Source organism: Heloderma suspectum, chromosome 11 (genome assembly GCF_057233095.1).
Source record: "Heloderma suspectum isolate Gila_16-S chromosome 11, 16-S_ref, whole genome shotgun sequence".
Taxonomy (NCBI): Eukaryota; Metazoa; Chordata; class Lepidosauria; order Squamata; family Helodermatidae; genus Heloderma; species Heloderma suspectum.
This window is the reverse complement of record NC_139468.1, coordinates 38,122,539-38,134,224: the sequence shown is the minus strand read 5'-3', so window position 1 is coordinate 38,134,224 and position 11,686 is coordinate 38,122,539. Positions and strand designations below refer to the sequence as shown.

Genomic DNA, 11,686 nt, shown 5'->3' with positions numbered 1-11,686 from the left:
AGAGATAGCAGGAAGGGAACGAGAGAGGAGGTGAACAGTGAGTTCTAGTCTGGTAGAAGCTTTTTGAAGGATTGACAGGCCTCCGTCTGGCAAGAAGGTCCGAATCCATTCCGTGGGTTGCTGTTTCTGGAAGGAGAGGGGCCAACAAGCCATGAGCCATCCCAGTCGGCTTCGCCTCCTCCTTCTCCAGCCTGCAATCATTTTGTTCCTCATTCCCTCAGTTTCCCTGATGTACAAGGTCTGCCACGATGAAGGTCTATAAGAAGAGGGGGGCACAGTGACTCAAGCACGACAACACCACCAGTGGGAGGAGGAGAGGCACGGACGGCTCCGAGGCGGCCCTATTGCCCGGCGCAAAGTCTCGTGTCCTTTCGTACAGGTGCAACTTGTCTTTGTTGGAGTGGAGCATCTTAACGTCTTCAAAGGCGTAGTAAGCGGCAAGGGTGAAGTTCACGTCGCCCGTCGTCAAGAGGTCGAAGACGCAGGACTGGAAGTACAAGTCCTCCACCGGAAGCTTCTCTCTGCACTTCGCCGTGGCCGTCTCATAGGTGAACGCCTCTGGCGGAGACGGGGGGCTCAGGCCTTTTCGGCGAGCCCGGCTCTCCGTGCTCCGGCTAGTGGAACGGAAGGCCTGGAAGTCTATTTGCTGGTTGAGCGGGCAGCCCCGGAGACAGAGGTAGAGGCCCTGATTGTCTCCGTCTTCCACAGCTTTCACTACCTCCTCAGGCATCCGCGCGGCAAAGGTGAGGTAGCGGCCCACTTGCCTCACCACAATGGTGGTGCCGATGTACTTCGCCTGGATCTCGATGTGCTGGCCAGACACCTTTTCGGTGATCTTCAGGCTGTTGGCGCCGTGTTTCTCTCCGCCGTTCTTGGAGCCATCTGCAAAGGCCGCAGGGAGCTCATCCATCTCGGCCTGGTACACTTTTTGTTCCACACATTCCTGGAAGCTCTTGAAGATGATGGTGAGCTGCGTGGACAACGGCAAGAGGGGGGCAAAAGGGTACGGAAGGGAGAAGTTACTGACGTGTGAATCCAACTGTAGCCCACCCTATGGCTATGGTTGTGAACCACCCACAGAGCTTCGGCTATCGGGTGGTATAGAATTGATGATGATAATAATTTAAAAAAACACGCGGTGCCTTCCCTCCATCCCCAAACCCTCTCTTTTAGGCATGGACAAATCTGTCCATTCTGGTTTCTTTCCATTTCACATTTTTCCCATCCTCAGTTCAGTTTGTCTTGAACTTTGAGAATTTCTCCTGTCTTACGTTCGGTTCATTCCAAACTTGGAGAATTTTGTCTTTAAAAGTTCACATGAAAATTCATAAGCATTTTTATGTACGTTTCTCCCAATATATGCATTTTTGTATGCCGTTTTGCCTAATGTACACATTTTTGTAAGCAATTTTACTATTATAATGCATTTTGAATGTTACTTCCCCTAATAGACATATTTTGTATGCATATTTTTATTGGAGAACTCCAGTGCAAAATTCAGAGAAGGGCAACTTTCAAAGGAGTTTCAGTTCGCGCGGTGTTTTGAAAGTGTGACATTTACAAATCTTTCCTTCATCCTTATTCGCCTTCTGCTGTCACCAAGAAACTGTACCTTATGGGGCCTTCTAGTGGTGGGACTGGTCCACCTGGAACAGCCCAGCCAGAACTTGACATGCTGTGCTAGTGAGTGATGAATTCTGAATCAAGTACTGCAGAGCTCAAACCAGGAGCAGGCGCCAGGCTGCTGTTTCCTGTGCCACAGCGAGAAAGGAAAAGGTGGGCTGTTCAAGTCAGGACGCTTGCGCAATAGCCCAGAATCCTCCTAGCCCTAAAAGTCAGGTGACATCCAAGGGCCAATCTTGTGTCACGGTCCGATATAAAGTTCCCTTATCCACTGACCTCCCTTGGGTTGGACAATCTGTTGCTGAGAGAAGCCACTTTGTTTTCCTTCTGCACTGCCAGGCTGAGAGTCACTGGGTGGGATCCAGACTGAATAATATGTAGAGCAAACCCTCTGAGGGGCCTGGAGCAAAATGGCCGCTGGTGGCCTCTTCTGTCACTGGGCCCTGATAGGCTTACCTGGCTGCGGTGGCAGTGGACTGGGCAGCTGAATTTAGCCACCTTTTAATTTCCCACAATACCCCAGAGCAACGTGAGCAGCGAGGCTTTGGAATAAATTACAAAGAGCTCAAGCTGCCTGGCACTGCTCTGAATGTCAAGTCAGAAAAGAAAAATTAAGGGAGGGGGGAGCTCAGGGCAGGCCCCAGCCGTCGGCCTAAGGCCGCCAGTTTCTGGCCCCAGCCCTGCTCTTTGGCCTGCCTAAGTTCCAGCTGACTCAATGGCGGCCGGTGGCTCTGTTGTCAGCGGGGTGGCACTCCGCTCCGGGTTTCAGTCAGAACTCTCCAGGAGCTGTCCGAGGGGCAAATTCACTGCACCACTGACACCGGAGCCACCAGCCTCCACTGACTTGACTCACTGCTGCCCCTCTGACTGCCCCCCGAGGCGCCCGTCTGCCCCACAGGCCCAACGTTCAAAAGCCTGAAGAACAACCGAAAGATCCTGTTTCACTGGTCAGCATGGGGAGGGCAAAAGTAGGGATGGTGGAGAATTCCGCCACAGATCCCAATGAGGCCGGATTCCAAGACCGTGGCGGAATGCAGCACTCACCTCCACCTCCCCCCGGAATCCATCCGGGTCGGATCCATCTTTGTGTCGATCTTGCGGAGCCAGCCGCCTGCTTGGCCTCACTGGCGAATGTTGATACGGCTGGCAGCCGTTGCCGTGCCATATTACTGTGCTAAGTCAGTCTCCGGACGCAAATGGCATAGTGGGCGCCATTTGTGGCCGTAAAGCTGGTAGATTAGCCTAAATGCAGCCGTTTACGGCTGTATTTAGGCTAATCTACCAGCTTTATGGCTGCAAATGGCGCCCACTACGCCATTCGCGTCCCTGTTTTTTGACGTGATCGGCTACGCGTGAACAGGCTACGCATGAACAGCCTATCGCGTGAACAGGCTGCATTTACGGCTGCATTTAGGCTAATCTACCAGCCTTACGGCCGCAAATGGCGCCCACTATGCCATTCGCGTCCCTGTTTTTTGACGTGATAGGCTACGCAAATATTTGCGTAGCCTATCGCGTGAACAGGCTGCATTTACGGCTGCATTTAGGCTAATCTACCAGCTTTACGGCTGCAAATGGCGCCCACTACGTCATTTTGGTCCGGAGACTGACTTAGCACAGTGATATGGCACGGCAGTGGCTGCCAGCCGTATCAGCATTTGCCAGCAATGCGGAGCTGGCGGCTGGCTCCGCAGGTTCAACACAGAGCAGAGCTGGCCTGGATGGATTCCGGGGGAGGTACGGATCGCCTCCTCCTGTGGGCGGATCCCCCCCCCCCGGAATGACAGGTAGGGAATCCGCCTATCCCTAGGCAAAAGGCTCCCCACTTCTACGGCTTTGCCACGGAACTGCCCACACCAGGCCTGCTTACACAACTTGCAGCCCGCTAGGCACAATGCATCCCACTCACCACACATGATGGCCCACCAGGGACACAGTGAATATCCTGTTTTTTACTGGTTGCCTGGGGTGGGGGTGGGTATAGGGGGCTGTGAGCACCTGCCAGGTCATTATGCATGATGCAGGGTGGACTGACTTCAGCCTGGTGCACATGCTTCCTGGTATATTTCAACACCCATAGGGGCTAGCAACTTGCTTTTAGAAAAAGAAAGAAAGAAAAATAAATGGAAGTGCCAAGAATATCAAAATAGAGACTTTGGCACCCAGCCCGGATTTCTGTCCCCATGTGGCATGTTTGTGGGATACAAAGAGGACTCCCTATACCATAGTAGTAAAAACCACTGCTGGTAAGCACTGCGATGCTTGCTTCTGCATGCGTTCCCAATCAGAATCAGGAATACGTGAAAGTACGGTGCCAGTATTAATCACTACATAACATTGTTCGTAACATTGCTTGTGCTCTGGGATATGAGGGCCGGTAGGATTGTTGGGTACCTAGCAGCTTTCCTAGCATCCATCAGAGGCCTTAAATGTGGTGGGTCACATACGTGGTACGAGTTATAGCCTTGGTCTACCCATGAGCACGACCTTATCATTTCAGATTGTGGGTAGGAATACCGGTTTTTAAAATGCTTCCCCATGTAAAGCAAAAGCAAAAAGTTCCTATCAGTTTAGCAAAGAACCTAGCGAAGGTACTGCTCTCTCAGTGACTTGGAGCCATACCTGATGCAACCAGCAGTTGCATGAACAGTTATTTTTTTGGAGTAAATAAGAGAACTTTTAACTCTCTGCCTCCTACTCCAGTCCCAGTCTGGATCAAGGCCCCCAAACCTACTGATTGCAGTGGGAAGAAAACTCCCATGGGTGCTAACCAGAGCTTTCCTTCCTATGTAAATAGTAGGCGCGAGACACCCAAATTGGATTGGGACTGCAGTGGGAGGCAACTGCTAAGTGTAGAATGGTGTTAAGCTAGTTTAGTTTAGTTCTTAAAAAACACAGGGTTGGATCCAGTCTTAATAATACTTGGAGTAGAACCACTGAAATCAGTGGGAGCTAAGTTGATCTAAGTCTGGATGCAACCCATTGTGATTCAAGCTGACTTGGCTGGTTTGTGCTGGTCCTAAAACAGAAATCCAGTTACGAGTGTTATTTGACTGAACTCCAGAGATCCTTATGACATTTTCAAACTACGAAATCCGCAGTCACACATGGCATTCTGTGAGGACCACAAAATGTGTGCATGTAGTTTAATGGAGACTGAAGATCTAACCCGTTATTATTTATTATTATTATTTATTTCATTTCTATACCGCCCAATAGCCGAAGCTCTCTGGGCGGTTCACAAAAATTAAAACCAAACAACACACAATAAAACAATTTAAAATATATAGAACATTAAAACCACAATATAACAATACAACCACAATAAAACCTAGCAGCAGTACAGGAGTTTAAAATACAGATTTAAAACAGCAAAGATAAAAATTTAGAAAGCTAAAATGCCTGGGAAAATAAAAAGGTCTTCACCTGGCGCCGAAAGGAGTACAATGTAGGCGCCAGGCGAACCTCACTAGGGAGCTCATTCCAGGGCCGGGGTGCCACAGCAGAAAAAGCCCTCCTCCTAGTAGCCTCCCGCCTCACTTCCTTTGGCAGGGGCTCACGGAGAAGGGCCGCTGATGATGATCTTAAGGTCCGGGCAGGCACATATGGGAGGGGGGAAACCCGTTACTTGTTTCACCGCTTGTTATACAGTACGTTTAGCAATAATCTCCTTTTCTAGAAAAGGTGCTTTACTGACGGACAAGATTCCAGTCCAAATTTTTGCTGGGCAGGGGATGGCATGTTAGGAACTCATAAAATAGCTGGATTGGCTATCATCATGGAGAGGCAGGCAATTAATTGCAAAAGCGATGGGGCATAACAATAAGATTTTGTACTTGTGTTGTTAATTAATTGTGAGGTCTTTTGCCAATTTTCCAATACATTAGATCTCTGCATTATGCTTCTGATATCTTTCTAGCATGTAATGTGTTATATTTGTCTCTTTTCCCAGATATTATTATAGCATACATTTTAATTTGAATCGAACTCCTCTCAGAAGAAAAGCAGCAGGCCGCAGAGGAGGGTTCTAACTAGGGCTGCTTCAGGAATTTGTTCTTTGCAAATTCTGGTACAAACTGATCTGATACGCATGTCACAGACTAATGTGTGGCTCAGGACACAGTTATCCTTCAGCTTCAGCACTTCTTCGAATTTTGCAACATATTTCCTGGCTCAAAAAATGTGCCAAAATGAGTATCGTAGGATAAAATATTTTTAGATACGTGTATTTGGTGAGAAATATGTATTTAAATGCAATTTTTGTGCAGTTTTTGTTTAAAATTGCAGGTGGAACAGAATTATGAACAGACACATGGGAAGTGACCTGAGCTGGAAATGAAATGAACTGTCAATCTCTATTTCTAGTCCTCTGCTTGGTGTGTCTAGTTTCCAAATGCAGGGAGAAGGGCAAGTGAGGGCACAATCCTATTGGATGCGCCCTTGATGCCCATCAGCCTCTAAACCCGGAGGCTTATGAATATCCAGTGTGGAGTGGGAGGTGCGGCAGGGGCGATCGTCGCCTCTGCCATGCCTCCCGCTCTGCATTTCAGCTAGACGGACGGAGGGGGAGGAAAAGAGTCTGGAGACGTCTCAGGACACGGCATAAGCTGGCCTCTCCCACACCTTCTCTCCCCACCCATGGGAAGGCCCCCTTTACTTCCCTCGATCTCGGAGAGGCAGCAGGCATGGTTCTCTCCACGCCGGATGTGACAGAGAGGGGGCAGGACCTCGGCTTCCTGGCTCCGATGTTGGAGCACTGTCTCCGACCTTGGATCCAGGAATGCAAACTATCCTATGGCCCCCAGATTCTGTCTAGGGTGCATAGGATTGCGCCCTAGCAGTATTTTCAAGATGACATTTGATGTTGGCTATGAGTATTTGCTATTGATGTACCTTTTCATTACTGTAGTTTTCTGGTTATTTCTGTGGTTATGTGTTGTTTAAGTAACTGTGCCTGTGTCTGTGCAACTGGATTTTAAAATTTCTGATACTCGTTTTTTAAGGGCGCAGTCCTATGCACGTTTAGACAGAAAAAAGTCCTACAACTCCCAGCATGCTCCAGCCAGCACTGGCACTCTAAGTACATTATAGGGCTTGCCTTGAGATTTTGGACTGCTGCAAATTGCTACTAGTGTCATTTGTGACAGAAAATGGTGGCTCTTATGTGCTCAAATAAGGATACAAACTGAAGTGCCAGAGGCCATTTCACAGCCTGAAGAATCAGGCCCAGCCTCAGAATCTGGCGTAACGGGGCATTTACTGGGGCCCACGCAACCCATCGTGGTCCACCAGAGCGGATACGTTGCCTCGCCCAGCCCTCAACACCTGTCACCACATGGGCCTCCGGTGGCTACGAACAGCTGGCCATTTCATTTCGTTCAGTATTGACAATTTATAAATGGGATGGGAAGCATGTGAGATTGAGAGAACGAGAACAGGGGAGAAAGCAAAACCGACAAATGCGTCAGACCCTACCAGCAGCCCTCTGGAAAATGCTGGCTTCCCCCTCTCACCTGACTGTGCTGGCCCATTACAGCACCACCGGACAAGGCTGTGAGAACACGTGAACGGGGGGGGGGGGGGCTGCCCCGTCTCTTCCCCTGCCTCCTGTGGCACTTTCTGGCCTGTGAGTGGGTTTACCAAGCAGCAGTAATGCTGCACTGGGTTAGCCCACTGCTCTTGGGTAAGCCCCTTGTGAGGGGGCCCAAGTGGCAACAAGTGGTCTGTGTGTGGGGGGGTACAGTCTGCCCAGGGCCCCCCAAAAGCCAAAGCTGGGCCTGCTTAGATTCCTGCACTGAGCAGGAGGCTGGACCCAATGGTCTTGTAGGCCCCTTCCAACCCCACTATTCTAGGATTCTATGATTCTGCACCAAGCGCCCGCCACCCCAGTTCTGCTGCATGCACAGATCCAGCCATAGTGCAGGGACGAGGAATGTGTGCCCTCGCCAAATGTTGGCGGATTGCAACCCCCATCATCCCTCGCCACTGGCTATACTGGCTAGGGCTGACGGAAGTTGCAGTCCAACTATGTCTGGAGGCCTCCATGCTCCCCCTCACTGCCCAAGGTGAGAATGGGAAGAAAGGAACTGTTCACCAAGTGCCCATAAGGGGGCGCCCTCCTGAAGTACCGGGTGGCGCGGCGCTGTGCGCTTACCTTGCTTGTGGCAGTTGCCATGGAACCAGGCAAGACGGGGGTGTTGGTGACCTGCACGTTCAGGTAGCTATTGTCAATGAGCGGCCACGCCCCTTGGACTTTGCAGGTCTGGAAACTGTCTGAAAACGTCCGGAGGTGAGGGTCCCCAAAGAGCCCACAGTGGGTGTAGTTGGGAGGGGGGGCGTGCCTGTGGAAGCTCCTCTCGTAATGGCAGATCTCCGGGCTGTCGGAGCGCTCCTGGCTGTCGCCGCGGGGCACCGGGCGGAAGCGCGGCTGCGAGGTGGGGCCGTCTCTGGAGCAGTTGTGCTGAGCCATGAGGTCATCTATGCCGTGGACAGCGGAGTGGTAGAAGAGGTCCCCCCGGCAGGTACGAGCCGTGTGGTGGGTGCAGTGGGCGTAAGCGCGCAGCGCTGTGCAGAACTCGGGAACCTCCTCAGCGCCCAGGTGGTGAGGCCCTGACGTGGCGGCTAGGAATTCGGAGTTGCACTTCATGATTTTGCACTGAGACGTCCCTAAGAGGGGAAGGACGCACGCACTGGCATGAGGAAAACATTCGGCCAAGGAATGTCATCCATGTCAATTTCCCGTTTCATCACTCCAGGGGCCGTCCCAACAGGAAGGTCAGATCCCATTCACACGGGGGCCTCTGTGGGAGGGCTGCAGCTGTGTCTGCAAAAGGGCCCGGGTCCACTCCCTCACATCTCCTGGTAGGGCTGGGGGTGAGCCCTTTCGGAAAACCTGGAGAGCCACTGCTGCCAGTCAAGGTAGGCAAAGCTGAGCTAGACAGACTGATAGTCTGAGGTGCCCAAGGCAGTTTCGTAGGTTCTTATTTAACCCAGCTCTTCCTTTAGAGCAGGATTGGGGAACTTGCGACTCCCCAGATGTTTTGCCTTACAACCCCCATGATCCCTCACTATTGGCTAGGATGGCGAGGGCTGATGGGAGTTGTAGGCCAAAGCCATCTGGAGGGCCAGACGTTGCCCAATCCTGATTTAGAACCATGAGGTCCGGAATCTTTATGGGAAGGGCTGCAGCTCAGTGGTGGAGCACGTGCTTTGCATGCAGAAAGCCCCAGGTTCAATCCCTAGTGTCTCCAGGAAAGGCTGGGAAGGACCCCATATCTGAAACCCCAGAGAGCCACAGCTACTCCGCATGGGCAAGACCGAGCCAGGCAGAGCCGCGGCTTAACTCGGTAGACGGCAGCTTCCTACGTTTCACTCTAAGGCAACCTTCTCAAAGTAGTAAATGCACCTGTGGGCTCACTTTAAAAAAGAAAGCGAAGTTTCTCCCCTGCGGTGGCCCTTTGTCCCAAACAAGCCAGTGCCCCGGGACAATCCGCCAAGGTGATAACCCTCCGAGCGTGGAACGGCTGTTCTGCCCTTCGCCAAAGGGGCGAAAGGGGGAAGTATCTCACCAAGGCCTGCAGGGGGAGATGTTCTCCCACGGATCTCACGCATTTCGGCTCTGGGGAAACATCTCCGCTTGCCGTTCCACACACGTCTCCATATAAGGCCAAATTTCCAAAGCCAGGTGTCATACATAAACTTTGACAACATCAGTGTGTGTGTGTGTGTGTGTGTGTGTGAAAGAAAGAGAGAGAGAGGGAGAGGGAGATGCAATCAGACAAATGCAAACCCCACCATTTTTGCTTCCATCTCTCAATGTTGTTGTAAAACTAGCTCAGCCTCCTGCAACCTGGCGCCCTCCAGATGGGTTGGACCACAACTCCCAGCATCCCCCAGCCGGCTGCCCGGGGGATGCTGGGAGTTGTGGTCCAACCCATCTGGAGGGTGCCAGGTTGCAGGAGGCTGAGCTGGAACAGAAGAAGAGCTGTAGTGCATCAGACAAAAGTTGCATCAGTTGTCCAGCATTCCTTTTCCCGCAGTCCCAACCAGATGCCTCCAGGAAGCCCATAAACCGGGGATGCGAGGGCCCTGTGGCAGCCGTCCTGTATGGTCGTCCCCCCGTGGTTGATATTCAATGGTCTCCTGCTTCTGGGTATAGAGGATCCATTGAGGTAGCACGGCGAAGAGCCACCGATCAGTCCTCTCCTCTCCCATGATTCTGTCTAATCCAGGGGTGGGAAGAAGCTACAGCTGAAACTACTAACATCTCTGGCTGATTTTCAACAGATCAGCAAGGATCGCCCAACAGCGGAAGCAACCAGCCTGATTCCCCTCTTGCCCGGAATCATCCTGCTGAAAAGAAGACGGCTTGGGGCAACCAGGAGTGGATTTTGGAGTGGCAGGACTGTAAGTTCCATTCAGTTCTGTTCCTTAGAACAAATTCCTGACTCAGAATGCTTTAATTTCAGGTGTTCGGCTTCTGCATCAGCCTCCAGCTGGTGCATCTTGGGGTGGTACTAAAAAGAAAAGCGAAGCCCAGAAGCCTAAAATCTGCCCCACACCCGGTTCTAACCCATCTAAGCTAATGACCATCCACTGTAAGTTAACTATGAGCCGAGCGATAACTATGCCCTATTCTCTTGTCTGTCCCGGGTCTCCTGCCAGTCAGTTTCATGACCACAAATTCTAGTACTGCAAAGCGAGAGGTCCCATTGCCCCCCGGCCCGCCAGCCTGTGTTCTTCCTGAGGCAAGTGTGTGGAAGCATTAAGTAAAGCAGCCATCTTCATCCTGATGCCCTCCAGGATGGTTGGACCCCAACTCCTACCAACTTTACTACTCCTACCCTTCCCGGGCGAGCAAAAGCGCCTCAGCCATGATGGATAGCAGAGAAGGCCACGTCAATGTTATCTTTTTTGCTCCCCACGGCGGTAACACAGCACAGCCTGGAAACAAAACGGGTGGAGTCTTCAATGACTACCCTAGCCATTAGCATAATACATCCCCTCTCTTTACGGCAATTCAAGACTGCAGCCCGACCTGCACGCTGCGTAGGACCACAGCGAGCCCAAGCCAGGCTTTGCACCTGGTTGGAGAGCCGGAAGCGGCCCCTCCGCCCTAATCTCCCTGCTCAAAGGAGACAAAGGCTTGCTTTGGGAACGGAGCGATGTCACGGCTCTCAAGCTGAGGCCCCTTGCAGCTTGTCGGCCTGATCTGCTGGCAAAGCGGCCGCCTTCCTGCACCTTCGCCCCGCACCCAACGCCTTCGGATTGCACAAACACCTGGGTGACTCAGTCGCCTTGGCAAGGACATTGGTGCGCCGGGGAGCGTGATGCCAAGATCCCCTCAGCTTGCCAGCGGAGGCTTGGGTGGAGGGACATGTGGGGGCAACACACAGGGGCAAGTCAAATCTATCAAAACAAACACACCAATTCCACATGGCAAATCCAGGCAGGATGGGGCTGCAGCAGCTGAGTGCCTGAGCTACACTTCTGGGAGACGCTACTTGGAATCCAGTTTGAGGTGATTCCAACAAATCGCCTTTCTCTCAACTAGGGTAATTTTAGAAATATGTTTTTAATGTAGAATTTTATTGTTTTAAACCATTTTTATTGTTGTACATTGCCCAGAGTGGCTGGGTGACCAGCCAGATGGGCGATTAATAAATTTAATTAACAAACTGGTATATATATTTTTAATTATTATTATTATTACCATCACCACCACCACCACATCATTACCCCAACTTTATTCCTGCTGCAAGGAACCCAAGGTGGCTTATTTAATCCTCCTTCTCTCCACTTTAACCTCACAACAACCCCGTGAGGGTAGGTTAGGCCGAGAGTCAGTGACTGGCCCAAAGCTGCCTAGTGAGCTTCATGTCTGAGTGGGGACTAGAACCCGGATCCCCCGAGTCCCAAGTCCTACTACAGCACTATCAACGGTCATGGCACTTCCCAAAGAACAGGAGGAAAGGAACCTGACAATCTTAGAGGCCTGGAGAAAGGTTTACTGAGATAATGTAAGCTGAGTCCCTGGAACACTCACAATCCTCAGTGCTGCCGT

General features: G+C 51.4%; 1 protein-coding gene across 1 annotated transcript in view; it reads right to left on the bottom strand.

The window, feature by feature from the left end:
• Positions 1-256: 256 nt before the first annotated feature.
• Positions 257-11,686, bottom strand: part of RGMA (repulsive guidance molecule BMP co-receptor a) — a 35,851-nt gene continuing 24,421 nt past the window's right edge. The window contains exons 2-3 of the mRNA XM_084816450.1: positions 7,778-8,289; positions 257-970 (exon numbers count right to left, since the gene is read on the bottom strand). Coding sequence (XP_084672576.1) covers positions 257-970; positions 7,778-8,289 — 1,226 coding nt within the window. The remainder of the gene's footprint in view (positions 971-7,777; positions 8,290-11,686) is intronic.